Genomic DNA, 17,428 nt, shown 5'->3' on the forward strand with positions numbered 1-17,428 from the left:
GCTTCTCTGGGATCACAAATTATAGGCTCAATGTCCTTTATTTATGGCTAAAAAGCAGATTGCTTTTAAAAGTATTTGTGCCTTGACCTTTATAATACTCAAATATATGTGATAGTTGATTTCATGTGCAGCTTTATAGTGATGAATATAAAGCAAGAACTTCTGCTGCATATTTCGTGTATGATTTACCTTTGTGAAAATTTTCTTGTAGGATTTTAAAACTTGCGTGGAACAAACATGTAGAGCCGCTGAGGAATTCATCAATATTTACTATGAGACAATGGACAAAAGAAGACATGTGAGTTTTTTAGTTTCTCTTGCTCTTTGTTTAAGTGCCATTTCTTTGTTTAAATATCATTGATCTGACCTACATAAATAATTACTGTACACACATTCTTTAAGAGTTGTTTTTATTTTGTTACAGTTTGGTGGGTTTTTTTTTCTTTTTTGGTGTTGTTTTATTTTGTTTTCTTGGTTTGAGTTTATTTTTTTACTGTATTGGGTGTTTGTTTTGCTTTTTTGAGAAACTACTACTTGGAAAGCAAGGGAAAGGATTTGGAAGGACTTGGAGGAGGGGAAAATATGATCAAAATATGATCAAAATATATTTAAATTTAAAAAATGGTTTCAGATAATAAAAATATAATGTTGTTGATCACACTGTAAACCCCAAGAGTGCATTATTTACTGGAAAAAAAACCTGTTTCTAATTGTGGTATGGCTCATTTGTAGCACATTTAACCCAAGAGTTTTCTGCTTAAATATTGTAAACAGGATTAAATAAAGTCAACCATAGGTCAAGAGGTGGAGCAGTTAGCAGGATTATCACGAAAAGAAATAGAGAATGAGAGGGAGTCAGGAGGATGGGTAGAGAGACACACAGGAAGTAGAAGGGAGGAACATTCTGTTTGAGGAGTCTTGTTTGAGAAGGCATAGGAGAAAGGGGAGTCTTCTGGGACATCAGATGAGGAGAAAGGCCATCTGAGTGCTTTCTCTGCCTCTCTGAGCTAGCAAGCTTTTACCCCAGCATCTGGCTCCTGAGTCTTTATTGATAAAATTGAACAATTAAGATTTTGTTAAAAATGGTGCTGGCACAACTGGATGTCAACCTGTAGAAGAATGAAAATAGATCCATATCTATCACCATGCACAAAACTCAAGTCCAAATGGATCAAAGACCTCAATATCAGTCCGAACACACTGAACCTGATAGAAGAGAAAGTGGGAAGTACTCTACAACTTATGGGCACAGGAGATCACTTCCTATGTATAACCCCAACAGCACAGACATTAAGGGCAACATTGAATAAATGGGACCTCCTGAAACTGAGAAGCTTCTGTAATGCAAAGGACACTGTCATTAAGACATAAAGGCAACCCACTGACTGGGAGAAGATCTTCACCAACCCTGCAACAGACAAAGGTCTGATCTCCAAAATATATAAAGAACTTAAGAAACTATACTTTAAAATGCTAATTAACCCAATTAAAAAAATGGGACACTGAACTGAACAGAGAATTCTCAACAGAAGTTCAAATGGCCAAAAGACACTTAAGGTCATGCTCAACCTCCTTGGTGATAAGGGAAATGCAAATCAAAACAACCTTGAGATACCATCTTACACCTGTCAGAATGGCTTAAATCAAAAACACCAATGATAGCCTTTGCTGGAGAGGTTGTGGAGTAAGGGGTACACTCATCCATTGCTGGTGGGAATGCAAAATTGTGCAACCACTTTGGAAATCAGTGTGGCAATTTCTCAGGAAACTCCCAAGATCCAGTAATACCACTCTCGGGAATATACCCAAGAGATGCCCTATGATATGACAAAAGCCATTTGTTCAACTATGTTCATAGCAGCATTATTTGTAATAGCCAGAACATGGAAAAACCTAGATGCCCTTCAATGGAAGAATGGATGAAGAAAGTGTGGAATATATACATATTAGAGTACTACTCAGTGGTAAAAAACAATGACATCATGAATTTTGCATGCAAATGGATGGAAATAGAAAACACTCTTCTGAGTGAGGTAACCCAGACCCAAAAAGATGAACATGGAATGTACTCATTCATAATTGGTTTCTAACCATAAATAAAGGACAATGAGCCTGTAATTTGTGATGCTAGAGAAGCTAAATAAGGAGGTGAACCCAAAGAAAAACATATAGTCATCTGCCTGGATATGAACCTTCATCTGGTGATGGATGGAGATAGAGACAGAGACCCACAGTATAGCACCAGACTGAGCTCCCAAGGTCCAAATGAGCAGAAGGAGGGAGAACATGAGCAAGGAAGTCAGGACCATGAGGGGTACACCCACACACTGTGACAGTGGGGCTAATCTATTGGGAGCGCATCAAGGCCAGCTGGACTGGGACTGAATAAGCATGGGATAAAACTGGACTCTCTGAACATGGCGGACAATGAAGGCTGATGAGAAGCCAAGGACAATGGCACTAGGTTTCGATCCTACTGCATGAACTGGCTTTGTGGGAGCCTAGCTTGTTTGGATGCTCACCTTCCTGGACTTGGATGGAGGGGGGAGGACCTTGGACTTCCCACAGGGCAGGGAATCCGGACTGCTTTTCAGACTCGAGAGGGAGGGGGAATGGAGTGGGGGGAGCGGGAGAGGAGTGGGGAGAGGAGGAGAGGAGTGGGGGGAGGAAGAGAGGAGTAGGAGGAGGGGAAGAGGAGTGGGAGGAGTGGGAAGGAAATGGGAGGTGGGGAGGAGGCAGAAATTTTTTCAACAAATAAATAAATAAATAGAAAGATTTTGTTAAAAACATTTCTCACCCACTATCTGGCACAGCCACATAGACAGGGAAATTATGTCAACTATGGACAAACTGAGAAGCCATAAGGTTTGGTAAGATACCTGGGAAGTCCTCAAGGAAAGAATCTAATATGAAAAGGAAAACTCTTCTCCATGTTAAAGATGGGAAATATCATAATACAGGGCTTTATGACCCTATATAGTGCTACTTTAGATGACTTGAAAACAGAAGCAGAAAATGAAAAGATAAATGGCTTAACTGAGATTGACATAGTACTAATAATTACTGTCAGTCTGGAAATTTGTATTTTATCCCTAATAGCCATAGTGGGATTTTTGTGCAAATATGAGAAATGGTTTAATAATTATACCAAATATGAACAGTGGATTGATAAGGTACAAGTCTTAGAAAGACTTATGAGTGAAAATAAGAACAATTCCCAAAGACAGAGGAATTTAGACAAGAATCTACCATGCCAGCACATAATGAAACTGAAGAGGGGTGGGAGAAGGTTCTTAGAAAACCAACCTTAGCTTAGTCAGTTACTATACAAGAACTAACATCAGACAGTAGGCATCTCCAAGGTTATGAAGAAGTTAAATGGACTCCTAGAGAAATACGGGATTTGAGGAGATTTAAGGAAGTTGTAATTTCATATGGTATACATATGTATATTTCAAAGATGTGTTGACCTCAGAATGGAAACCAGGATATGTATTCCATTAGAGAAGAGGTTTTGCCTTTGTTTTCACAGAAGAAAAGCTGTGAATGTTGTCAAGATTGATAAAGATTAGATTCGAACGGGAGAGGCCTCCTGAATAAAGAGAGGTGTTAGTTCATTACACAGGTTGGTCCTTCAGTCCAAATTAACTTAAAGAGGCCAACAAATGCCTTTCAATTGATCAGACATGAAAAAATAACAAACAAATAATATTATTTTTAATGATAATTTAAGAAAGGCACACTTGCTTTACTGGCATGAAATTAAAAATGGGTTTTCTTGAACCATATGTCTTAATTCCATGTTCGAATGTTAAACTGTAGATTGCCGTTCAGCAATATACATGCCATCTTGGACATCAGCTTTTGAGGATTCTTCTTAAATAAAGAGGATATTTTTGTTGTTTTGGTATTAAAAACATAGTTAAAATATTTAAAAAAATTAAGTAAATTCAAAGTATTACTATAGTTCAAGATTGGTGTTATTTGAAGCTAAAATAAAATATTTGAGCAGGACACTGGGGGGGAGGGGTCACAGGTGAGCCATCCCTGAAGGCATGAGAGCAGGACAGCTGACCCCCTCCTCTGTATGTCCCCTACAACAATCAAAAGAGAGGGCCCTGTACCTTGACTGGGTAAAACAATAGAACTGACCCTGGGAATATAAGTATGGGGGACTCAGATATAAGGGTGTGAGCAGGAGAACTGCATCAGAGGCAGGCACATAAGAATTACAGTGATTGGAAATTAAAAGCCACTTGCAAAAGGCAAGCCAAAATTCAAAGTGAATGTCCTTTGTAATCTAAAAATAGACACACTTAAACCTTGAATTTATGTATAAAAAGAACAGGGAAATAGGTATATTTATCTACACATGCTCCAGTTTAAGAAGAATTTTTTAATTAAAAGATAATATTTTTTGTTGCCAAAAAACCATTTTGCCCTAAAAAAGATATAACCTGCTAAAAAAGGAATCCCCTTTTATTATATTGTTGTTAAAATGTAATAAGAAAAGAAAGAAAGTTGCTTATAGACTGTATGGGTAAGGTATTAGGGGGGATGTCAGCTTAGAAATAATGTCATTAAGTTTGCCTTTATCAAGTACCATGCTCTTAGGCAAAGTCCCAACTTTTCTTAACCTCACTTTACTTTTAAGGGGGAAAATTTTTGCAATGCTAGAAATTAAACTCAGGGCCTTAACAAACTATGTGAGTGCCCTACCTCTGCCCTAAGTCCACAGCTCAGAGATTAAATACTGTGTATAACACTGGGTCCAGCACAACTGTACTTAAATAGTTGATCAGGTTCCTTTAGTCCCTTGAGTTAACATAGTTTAATAAATAGCGCAGTGTGGAATGGTCTACAATTTCAGGGATGTCTCCTGGTTTTCCTCTTTTATTTTCTATACTAATAAAAAATTCTGATTAAAGTTTACAGCTGTAGCTGATGTTCACAATAAGGATCCAAGTGATGTATATGCTTTTAGTTTTTAATAGATCAGGTTTCAGATCAGATTTTCCATTGTAATTTACCTCTCAACTCTACTTTTATAAAGGAATTATTTCAGTATGTGATCAAATAGTCTTGCCGTGGTTTCCTACCAGTACAGAACTCTTTTATTATTTAAAAAAATACTTTTTTAAGAAAAAATGTAAACTATATTACTATAGCTGACATAGACCAGGGGGTGGGAAAGGCTATGACAATGGATGTTCATTGTCTCTTGTCATGAATATTTGTTATTTGTCCTGTCTTATTGCTTTCAAAACTAAAGTAGCCTGTTGGGTTTATAGTAGCACAGGTGCTTAATCCCAGAACCTGGGAAGCAGAAGCAGGCAGATCTCTAAATTTAAGGTCATCCTTGTCTACATAGTGAGCTCCAGGACAGCTAGAGAAACAGTGAAATCCTGTGGGTGCAACAGAGCCAAGCTCCATTCATACCTGTAATTCTAACATTCGGGAGGCTGAGACCAGATCCTGAATTTGAGGCTAGCCTGGGATACAGAGCAAAAGTAAAAGGAGTTAGTGTCATTCATTATCTGTGCAAGGGTATGTTTAATCCTTTCAATCCAACTTTACTTTGAAAATAAAACAAGTAATGTGTCACTTGACCCAAAAGAGATAAATCTGCTAGATTTTGCCTCACGTGCACTTCGTCACATTTATTCTCATCACTCCACTTTCAGTGCTTCGGACTCTTTGGTGCTTACTATGCCAACACTGGAAAAATGAATTCTTCCCAGCATAAAAGCATCAAATGAGTCACATGTGTTTAGTCACTAGAACGAAAGCGGATTAGGACTTAATTCTCGAAATTGGAAAGGAGAAACTGAAAATGTGTTCGAGACTGGGTGTGTTTGGGATTTGTGATCATTTAATATATTTTTAAATAGCAAGACTGTAAAACTCTTATTATTTGAGAGGATGCAAGTTTTTGTCATTGAAACTAAAGCTGAAATACCAGGTCTATTGAGTCAGATAATACCTATTTAAGGCAAGCTAGATATCATGGTCACATTGTTTTCCAGTAGCAAGGGGGCAAAGGAAGTAGAGATGGAGACAGAGTCAGGAAAATGTTTACATTCCATCTACAATCTCTTACTGTATTTCTAAAAAAAGATGTTGCAGAAAAAAATTCATTTCTTAAAAGTTTTCCTTTATTTTTAGGCAATTGTCAGGATGTATTTGGACAAGGCCACCCTAATTTGGAATGGAAATGTTGTTACAGGGCACGAAGCCCTTTCTAAGTTTTTTGAGACGTTGCCTTCCAGTGAGTTCCTAATCAATATGCTGGACTGCCAACCAGTGCATGGTAAGATCACGATCTTCCAAAGTATCTCCTTTATTTGCTGTTAGTAAACACTGAGGTTTACACCTAAAGCAGCAGTAAGTTTTAATAGAAGATAGATTTACTTATTTGAGCACGTGAAGTGTCACGAAAAGTACTTCATCCAGTCAAGTTTTGGGATTGTTTGATGCTTTTCACTCCAGAGAACTACCATTAAGTTTGGAATAGTGTATGCTTATTGGTTATTACAACTTATATGAGAAATTGCAACTAAATGTGATTTTTGTTGAAAGGGAGAGTGTATACAGAAAAAAAAAATCTATGCCATATCATAGATTAATGTGTTTGAGGGTCTGTTAACATTTCAGAGAACTGTATTCTGCGAAAGAACAACTTAGGACATGACAGAATTTGATTCAGAGTAGATAGATGTAGTATACAATATTTACCACTAGATGGGGTACTTACTATCTTAACTGATTATTTATATGGTATTTCCCTTTATAGTTCCTGAAGGACGGCTTAAGAAGCAAACTATGAATGACGTTAGATATCTAATGAAATATTAATATATAGGAAACAAATGGTCAGGTTAGATTTATAATCTTTATTTTGAAACTTGAGAGTACCCCATAAATCTTTCTGGATAGAAAAATCATCTTCATATTTTTTAAATATTCAATTTTTGACTTTGGGATGTATGCTCAAAGGACAGAACATGAAAATCTTTAGCATTACATCGTAAGCTTATTGAGACATGTAAATTGACATCTTTCTCTTGTTTGTGTTGCTAAAGAGCAAGCTACCCAGTCTCAGACTACAATTCTTGTTGTGACCAGCGGAGCCGTGAAGTTTGATGGAAACAGAAAACACTTCTTCAACCAGAACTTTCTTCTTACTGCACATAGCACTACTAACAACACCGTGTGGAAGATTGCAAGTGACTGCTTCCGTTTTCAGGATTGGGCTAGTTGTTAAAGAAGCAAAAGCTCATTCTCTAAGTCCATTAGTTCCAGCAAGAGAAGTTGAATGTGAATTTATATATTTCATTGCAAAAGTACTATAAACGAGTATTGCTGAAACAAAATGTATTGATTTTTTTATTGCTAACAACACTTTTGCTAGAGCAGCTGCCAGTTTGAATTATTGCACCTAAGAGCTTTAAAGATAGATTTTTACACACCTTATGTATACATTCCACTACTGATATTCTCAGGGCAATATTAAACTTGATCTAGGTACTAAGATACTGTGAATCCAATCCATTGCACAAATGGAGTCCTTTTGTAATACTTTCTGTGGAAGAGCACAACATAGCTCTGTAAGAGTAAGTAGTGGTGTTACGGTTATTAAGATAATTTTTCAGTGAAGCACATGCCTATTTATGATTAACACTTGTTATACGTTTTAATATTTAAGTGTAGAATTTTTAAGTAAGTTCAACTTAGTACTAGAATCAACTAGTATTCTGACATATTTGAATTACTAGAAGTGTTTTTTAACACAGCCCATTTTTATTTTTTATCTTATATTTCTTTTTTATAATCCATATTGCTTTATAACCCATATTATAATCCATATTGTTTTCTTACTTTGACATGTATCCTTTTGAAATGAGGTGATCGACTAGATTGGTGAAAAATGCTCTCGACTGATTCTTGAGTGTTGGGTGCTTTTACTGGCAGTAACACCTTTTAGACATTTTCTTGGCAGCTTCAGGTAAGTATATTTATGCGATAAGTGGCAGTGAAACTCAAAGCTTTAATGGGAGAATAGGGAATAAGAAATGTAGAAATTCAAGACTGAAGTCAAAAAAATGTGAGAGATGACCAAGTGTTAAAATCAGTTCTTGTTTCCTCCTGGTAGTATAACCTAGTTTGAGGATTTAACTCCCAGAGTCTCTAAGTATTCTTGCCAAATGGTCATAAATTGACTTTCGTTCTAAGAATTGTATTTTAAGATCTTACTTCCCTTTGTACTTGTCTCCAGTATCCATCCCAGTTTCTTCAAGAACTTCTGCGAGTCAACCATAATCAGGAAACTTAACTGGGTGACAGAATCTGCAAATTAGGGCAAAACCTACTGCAGTCTCTGTACACACTCAACTCCTAAGGTTTCCCCATCAACTTCAGACCCAAGACTTCCTTATATTACCTACCACCCACACGAATAGTTTCCTCCTCTGGTTCTGTACTGCCAACTTATTACCTACAATTTAAAGTTGTCTTCAATTTTGTAATTTGTTTTTGTGTAGCACTGGATAAAAGAAAAATCAATATTAAACCATCTCTGTGGTTTAAAAAAACAGAAAAGATCATGATAAACTTCAAAGGAACAAACTCATTAATTTTATGTCTTAACTTCTAGAAACAAAAAGATATATTTTTAGTTTTTAGCTAAACTTTAAAAGTCTTTGTAATTTTTAAATAGTTTAAGCTAAATATGCTAGCTTTGTTCTTTAGTACAAACAAAATTAAATTTTTACTACTCAATTTTAAAAATGTAATTTAGTTTGGCCCAGAAATAAACACTTTATTCTAATTAATGCATCATGAAAATTGAATAAAATAGGAAGGGATGGAACTGATATTAAAATCATGTCTTATTTCAGTGATTAGCAAAACTTACACATTCTATTCAGAGTTTGCTTACTCTTGTTTTGAATTAGTTTTTCTTACCTAATTTTTAGCAGAAACAATTAAAATACCCAAGTACTACCCTTTCTGTTGCTAGAAAAGTATCAAAAGCTGTGTACAACTAGCAATAACAAAATTGAACCATTGTGAATTACTTTATCCATACTTTGTATAACTCCATAATCTGTATGACATTTTAATGGCTGGAACTTCTCATATATGAACCTATTCCTTTTAAATCTTCTTAAAACAAAGAAAAAAATGTAGAGATGTTGAAAACAATGGTAGATAACTTGAGCTTTTTTTCTTTCTCATTTCTATAGTCCATCTTTTTCTTCCCATTTCCTATCAAGTATTTCCATTGCAACTCTTTGAAGTTCCAGTGAAGTTTGGGGTGAGAAGTTAGAATTCTTCACTGGAGAAAATAAAACATTTATTTAGTGAGCATTGAAACAGAAATACAGTTGTGTTCTAGAAATAATTATTCCTTCAGATTTAATATTACTTTAAAAAATATGCCAGGAGAATCTGGAGAGAAGGCTCCATGATTAAGAACTGGTGCAGTATGAAATAAAAAAAAAAGGTGAACCTTGGTGTTATTTACACAAGAGTTGGCCTGATTTGTGCAGAAGAGTCCCAATCTCGTTCCTGACCTCATTGATCTCTTGAACAAAGGCTGTCCTCTTGTTTATTGACTATAACAGCAAATATTGTATCAAAAGGGAATGAGGAACTTTTGTCTTAACCCTTTGACAGAAGTCTTGCAAGAAAGGAAATTGATTTTTGGTGGTTGGTTTTGACTCAGGACAGTACACAAAACCACAAATATATATACATATATACATACATACATACACACACACACATATATATATATATATCCTATGTTGCCTTCAACATTTTTCTTAGCAGTTGAGGTGGGCATTGCTTTCAATGCCTCGCTGTTTTCAACAAATGATCTTAGGTCTAGCCACAACATCTTCTGCACATGCTTTGTTCCGATTAAAGGGTAAGTGTGGTATTTGGGAAGGAAATAAGAAGTCAACCAAGCAAATAAAAGCCAAAAAGCTAATCCTTTTATTCTGAAATTTTGCTGGATTGTCTATTACCAGAAATTATAGGGGAAATTTAGTAGAGAATGCTTTCATTTGAGGTTTATTGTGAGATAAGAAGGAGAAGCATGCTTTATTCTGGCTGATGTGATAACCTAGCACTCAGGATGCAGAAGCAGGGGGATCTTTGAATCTGAGGCCAGCCTGGTCTTCAGAGTGAATTGCAGGACAACCATAACCACAGGAAAAAAAAAGATTAAAAGCAAATACTCCACGTGTTTTAACATAGCCACATACTTAGCAGGAAAATGGCAAGCCTTTGGACTTGAGAGTTGATTGTAAATCAGAGCATTTTGTCAAAACATTACAAAACTGTTCTAGTTAATATGATTCCTTTGCCAAGTTCTTCTGCACAAAAGATTTTTCATTGTGCTAGATAGTCAAATCTAGCCTTCTATAAAAGCAATAAAAAGTAGAGAAGTGTACAGATTATTGTTACAGTAATGTGTCAGATGAAGGCTCTTAGGATACAGCATATATCTTTGATTAAATGTGCAATAAACTTCCAGATAGTGAGGGCTGGTGAGACTACTTAGCTGTTAAGAGCACTAGATGCTCTTTCAAAAGACCTGAAGACCTGTGTTCAGTTCCAGGCATCCACATGGTGACTCACAACCATCTTTTACTGCATTCCTGAGATATCTGCTGCCTTCTTCTGGCCTCCACAGGAACTGCATGCATGTCATACTCAAGGATATATGCAACCAAAGCACCCCTATATATGTCAAATGTAAAAACAAGTCTTAAAAAGTTATACCTCCAGATAGTTTGTACAAAGTTTACTCCAACTCATAATCAGTAAGTTTTACTTCACAACCAATTATTAGAATGAAATGAAATGTAGCTATCTAAAATAAAATTCATACATAACCACATGTGATATACTCCTAGAATTAATTTTACTTATTTTTATTTTTCAAGACAGAGTTTCTCTGCGTACCCCTGGCTGTCCTGGAACTCATCTATAGACCAGGCTGGACTTGGACTCCACCTGCCTCTGTTTCCCAAGTCCTGGGATTAAGGACATGTGCCACCAGTGCCCTGCATGGGATTATATTTTAATTTCATTCTATTATTGTTTTGTTAATTCCAGTTACAACATGATCACCTAACTTTCACAGCATCTTAAATGATTGAATTAATAGTTTGGAGAAGATAAAAATTGAATCACACATATTGTTGTCACTATCCCTTTTTCATGGAGAATGTAGGGTCAGCTTCCAAAATATGGGGCTATGTGTCAGTGATGTCACCCTAACTCACAAATTATCAAAAATGTTCTCTCATGCTTGTCTTCTTTGGTGAGGGCAGTAGTACTGGTTACTTTCTATTGCTGTAATATAACACCATGAACTTATAGAAGAAAAAGGTTATTTGATATTAACAATGCCAGATAGTATTCATGATAATAGAGGAGAGATGACAAGAACAATGAGATGAAAGCCCAAATCTTGAACCACAAGCAGGTTTCAGAGAGAGGGAACAAACTGGGAATGGCTTGAGTCTTTAAACTGTCAAAGCCCACCTTCAGTGACATACTTTCTCCAATAAGAAAGAAAACATATACCTTCCTAAGCAGCACCCCTAACTGGAGAATGAGTGTCTAAATTCCTATGGGGGTCATTCTCATTCAAGCCAAAACATCCCACGGTGTTTTTCTCTTGAAACCATACATTTTTATTTTCTTTAATTTTACTTCAAATGATCTGTTTTTCATTGTTGATCTGAATAAGAGTATGGTGTTTTAAGTGAAAATAGCCCTCATAGGCTCAGATGTTTGAATACTTGGTCCCCAATTGGTCAGCATGTTGGTGTGGGAGGTCCTTCTGTCTATATGTTGCTTTTATTGGTTAATGAATAAAGAAACTGCCTTGGCCTACTGATAGGGCAGAACTTAGGTAGGCAGGGAAAACTGGACTGAATGCTGGAAGAAGGAAGGCAGAGAGAAAGATGCCATGGAGCTGCCGCCGGAGACAAACGCTGGGAACTTTAGCCAGTCAGCCACTGTCATGTGGCAATACACAGATTAATGGAAATGGGTTAAATTAAGATGTAAGAGTTAGCCAATAAGAAGCTAGAGTTAATGGGCCAAGCAGTGTTTTAATTAATACAGTTTCTGTGCTATTATTTCAGTTTTGGGAAGCTGGGACTAACAAGCAGCTCCTTGCAACAGCATGTTTGGGAAGGATTAGGAGGCGTGGCCTTGTTGGAGGAGGCATGTGCTATGGACAGGTTTTTATTTGAGATTTCAAAGTAAGTGCGAGTCCCAGTGTCTCCCAGTGTCTACCACTAGCAGCTTGGTTTAGAAAGGCTGAGTTCCCTGGAAGGAAACTCATATATGTCACTTTCACGGTTTTGGCACTATAGGAATTAAAAAAAAAAAAGACCTAAAAAGGAAGGACATGACTGCTCCTACGTATGGTAGAGGAGAAAGTTTATTGTAGATGAAAGGGAGAGCATGGGCAGAGGCAGAGATGTAGAACTCTAGCAGAGTCACTGAATCAAGGTAAACATTAGAACAGAAAAGTTGTTTTCAAGAAGAACTTTGACCTTGGAGAAATCTTGGTGGAAATCAGTTGTTGTTGTCTGGGATTGACAGCTGCTTTTCTGAAGCAGCTTGGCAGCCTTTTCATGACTTTAGTTACATGGTGGTCCTGGAAAACGTGGAGCTCTTGAATTATTGGGTTCACAATAAAGACTAAAGTGGCCGAGGCCAGGTGTGATGCTTTCCTTCAGAGAAACACAGATTAGATCAGGGACTTTGGTATGAAGAATTGTTAGCCTAGAAGATTTTATGTAACAATCAATAAATACACTTTGAAAAGCTTTTTGAGGTACAGTCCATCAGGGGATGGACATTTCTGCTGCCACACAAGCATACAATTCATCTTAAAGTTACTCTCTTTCTTTAATGGTCTCACACAACACAGAACACTTGACACAGAGATAATCTGGAAGAGTCCAGAGAGGATAAGACCCTGAGCTATGTGAGGAGAGAGGGGAAGGGTAAGGAAGTGAATAAGAGGTGAACCAGGTGCTGCGGTCACAAAGGGAAAAGTTTTACTTTTTAAAAATTTTTTTAAATAGATTTTTATTGAGTTCTACATTTTCCTCTGCTCCCCTCCCTGTCTCTCCTCTCCCCTTCAAAGCTCTCCCAAGGTCATAATGCTCCAAATTTACTCAGGAGATCTTTTCTTTTTCTATTTTCCATGCAGATTAGATCTATGCATGTCTCTCAGTGTCCTCATTGTTGTCTATGTTCTCTGGGATTGTAGTTTGTAGTATGGTTTTCTTTGCTTTATGTTTATAAACCACCTATGAGTGAGTACATGTGATAATTGTCTTTCTGTATCTGGGTTACCTCACTCAATATGATGTTTTCTAACTCCATCTATTTTCCCGCAAATTTCAAGATGTCGTTATTTTTTTCTGTTGTGTAGTACTCCATTGTGTAAATGTACTACATTTTCCTTATCCATTCTTCAGTGGAGGGGTGATGTGGGAGTGTCATATATCAATCTGTTAATTTCATTGGTTAAGTAATAAAGAAACTGCTTGGCTGGCCCTCATAGGTTAAAACATAGGTGGGAGGAGTAAACAGAACAGAATGCTGGGAGGAAGAGAAAGTGAGCTCAGACTCGACAGCTCTCCTCTCAGGGGCAGACGCCTCAGAGAGACGCCATGCTCCCCGCTCCCGGGAAGATGCATGCGATGAAGCTCCGACCCAGGATGGACGTAGGCTAGAATCTTCCCGGTAAGACGGGTGCTACATAGATTATTAGAAATGGGCTAGTCCAGGTGCGAGAGTAAGCCTAGAAGAGGCTAGATAGAAATGGGCCAAGCAGTGTTTAAATGAATACAGTTTGTGTGTTGTTATTTCGGGCATAAGCTAGCAGGCGGCTGGGGTGTTGGGGATGCAGCCCCGCCGCTCTTATCACTACAGAGGGGCATTTAGGTTGTTTCCAAGTATTGGCTATGACAAACAAAACTGCTATGAACCCAAAAGTGGTATATATCCAAAGGATGCTCAGGGTCCTGCAGTGTTTGCACCAATTTGCACCCTGCCTATAGGGGGAAATGTCCTGTTATAGGCCTTATTGTGTCGCTGTTTTGCGGGTTTTCACTGTTTCAGCTATGGGTAGCAAGCCATCCATGTCCATCCCCCCTGAGGTGAATGCCTTTTAGAGGTCCTAAAACCACAGGTTTAAATGCCCTACTTCTTCAGCTCTTACCCTCACTCTGCCAGTGTCCCACCAGCTCCACTTTTATGGGAGCTTTCTAACTACTGTGAGTGCACAGGCAAATGGACCCTGCCACTGCTACTGCTGCCAACAAGATTGGTCGGATCCATGAGGCTGCTGTTTTCAATTCCAGCCTTTTGCTTCCTGCCATGGCTTGTGGCATGGAGGCTCAAAGATAGAGTGGATCACATCTATAAGTTTCTCTTATTATTAACCTTAAATTTTCTGCAGCTCAAAAATTGTGGCTTTTCCATACAACATGTGACTGCTTCCATTTTGACTGAGGTCAGGTGACTTTATCACCATATTAACTGAATGACTTTTCCATATAACGTGACTGCTGCCATTTTGACTGAGGTCACGTGACTTCGACGCCATCTTGGCTGAGAGCCAGGTCAGGTGACCATGTTCCACCATCTTTTAGTAAGATATTCCCTTCCTGGTTCCCCAGTGTTAACTCTGTTACATGGGTGACCTTACCACCATCTTAACTGAGGTCAGGTGACTTTATCGCCATCTTTATCTTATGTTAAAACATCTTACTTGTGTTTTTGTCTTTAAATTCCTCTTGTTGACTCTGTTGCATGTGTGTTTTATGCAGGGGCATGCCTTTGATAGGGCCCACCAAGAGCATCCACTTCACTCAATTCCTCTTCAGTCTGTATGTGTGTGTGTTCATACATGTAACTTAAATGCACCAATGTTTACTGTTAAATGTTATAATTGTCTCTTCAATGCATCTCATTTCACACTACAAAACAATATGTTTCATGTTTTAAACTGGTATGTACTTTTAAGTCTCTTACAAAATACTTTATATTTAATCCAACCCTCATTTAAAATATATTAAAATGTTCTATATTATTGTCAGTTCTGCCATTAACCTTCTATTGCAAGCATTTTTCTCTCCAGGCAGATTCTATAGTGTAGTTACACCTGATAAACAGCCCTTAACTGCTCACAGATCTGGCAAATAAGGCACTTAAATATTTAATTATTAAAAAAATTATAACAAAAAGAGACAGGTTGGCTCCTAGCAGCAACACTCTATTTCCTCCAAAGAAGACAGAAGACAAATGGGCACAAAACAATGTCCATCCACAATTTGCTTCAACTTTCAAGCACTGACCACTGGGAAAAACTGCCTTTCATCTAAACTGAAGATCTCCAGACAGTGGACAGAATTGCTGGAATCGACAGCCTTGCTGCTCAGGTCAAGGTAGCCCTGTCTTCCTACAGATTTCTTAGCCCACAGGATCTTCTGGAGCCTGGCAGGCCCTGCACTAAATAGCTAAAACCAAATGTGACCAGCACCCAAATTTCTCAGGTTTCCCCCCAAAGATGACTCACATAAATAAGCAGGAAGCAGTCTTGAGAATCCACTGCCCCAATTCCTTTAACCTGTGGTGCCTAACCTCCTGCCTTTTTATTATAAAAAAGAGATGGGAATGTAATGGTCTGTTATGTCTCTTTAAGAGACAAGCCATGCCCACTCCCTCATCTGCTGAGGCAGGTGTGTCTTCCTGCTTGCAGCCTGAGTCTCTTTCTTTTCCATTTCCCTCTCAGATAGGCAGCTTCTCTCTCTCTTTTCTCTCTCTTTTTCTCGCTCTCTCTTTCTCTCTCCTGTTCTCCTTCTCCCTCTTCCCTTCCTTAACCCACTAAATAAATATAAATAAATATCCAACCTCACTCTGCATGGTGTACCTATCTGTTTGTCTCTTGTCTGCCACTGCCATGTGGTTCACTGTCCAGGACCAGCCAGCCGCCTTGGGAGACCTGTGGCATGGTCTCATGCACTATCCCTGCCTGGGACTGGCTGCTCTCAGGACCCACTGCCCTGTGTTTGCCACCACGTGGCCTGCTGCCTGCCACTGCTCAGAGACCTGCAGCATTTCTGCCACTGCAGCTACTTGGGGGTCCACAGAATTTTTTAATTAATCCATTTCATGTGTTAGATATGATTCTTCAGTAATGAATTCTCAGGTTTATGGCCAAGGGCTGGATGTAAATTAATCAGAAGCATGTATTAAATAAGTTGCCTTTAAACAGAAAACCACATATAACAAGGTTATAGTTTTATAAGTTGCTAAAAAATTATGATAGGTACCTAAATATGTAGCCATATGTAGTTCAATATTCACTAACACACTATTCATAATGGCTTTATGGAACTTAACTACTGCAAATGATGACACTGTGTTATGATATGGCGGGAGCAGGGATTTTAGCCATGGGTGTGTTCAAACCACGGCCTGTGAGAGATAACGCCACACAGACAGAGCTTGAGTATGGAGTTTATTGAGATAAAGGGAATAGGAAGGGAAGAGAGAATGGGAGAGGCAGGAAGGGAGTGGGAGGGAGGGAAGGGAGAAAGGGAAGGAAGGGGAAAGACAGAGAGTTCAGAAGAACTGCAGGAAAAGAGAGCATGAGTAGGCAGGGTTTGTCTTCTCAAATGGACAGGCTGTCTGTCATACACACAAGTGTAACATAGGACACACTGTGACAGGTTCCTAAGGGTCAGGGCCAAGCTATGCCTGGATACTTAACATGCACTAATTACTTCTCTCAACTTTCACAGCCTTCACTTTCCACCAAGCTAACCATGCTAACACCTCTTTCCTAAGCTGCTTATCTTCTAGAATTGTCTCCTTGCTTCTGTTTATTACTTTTTATTTATTTCTTTTGTGTGTGGATCGGTGGTGCATGTCACAGTGGGTATGTCGTGGCATTTATGTGAAAATCAGAGGACAACTTACAGGAGTTGGTTCTCTCCTTTTACTTTGTGGATCCCAAGGATCAAATTTAGGTCAGTTGTCAGGCTTGGAGTCAGTGCTTTTATCCAGTGAGCCATCTGAAGGCCTCCAGAGTAATTTCCTGGTATAATATTTCAGATTAGGTTACTTTCCTCACAAAACCATTGGGGAAGGCATCCTATTATGCTTAGAATAAAACCCAAATTTCCTAGTCTATTAGAATTATCCAGAGAAGCAGAACTAATAGTGGTGTGTGTGTGTGTGTGTGTGTGTGTGTGTGTGTGTGTGTGTGTGTTTTGATTTTGGAAGGAAGTAGTTGTGTGATTAGGGCTTCACTTGTAAGCAGCTAAATTGAAAAGGGAGTTATATGTTGTGGACCATCTTGTCTTCTTGACATAAT

The 17,428-nt window shown here is 38.1% G+C and overlaps 1 protein-coding gene across 1 annotated transcript; it reads left to right on the forward strand.

The window, feature by feature from the left end:
- The first annotated feature begins 217 nt into the window (after positions 1-217).
- Positions 218-7,264, forward strand: Nxt2 (nuclear transport factor 2 like export factor 2). Its single transcript, XM_041636785.1, has 3 exons — positions 218-298; positions 6,166-6,310; positions 7,083-7,264. The coding sequence occupies exons 1-3, from the start codon at positions 281-283 to the stop codon at positions 7,262-7,264; spliced, it is 345 nt and encodes a 114-aa protein (XP_041492719.1). The 5' UTR covers positions 218-280.
- Positions 7,265-17,428: the final 10,164 nt, after the last annotated feature.

This window comes from Microtus oregoni, unplaced genomic scaffold, assembly GCF_018167655.1.
Source record: "Microtus oregoni isolate MIOR12 unplaced genomic scaffold, Mior012 000050F_005, whole genome shotgun sequence".
NCBI classification, from domain to species: Eukaryota; Metazoa; Chordata; class Mammalia; order Rodentia; family Cricetidae; genus Microtus; species Microtus oregoni.

What these genes read in the sequence shown, in the direction of transcription:
- Nxt2 (XM_041636785.1), top strand. An exon ending in GGACTGCCAACCAGTGCATG is followed by an intron (nt 6,311 to 7,082) that starts GTAAGATCACGA and finishes GTGTTGCTAAAG; the next exon opens with AGCAAGCTACCCAGTCTCAG.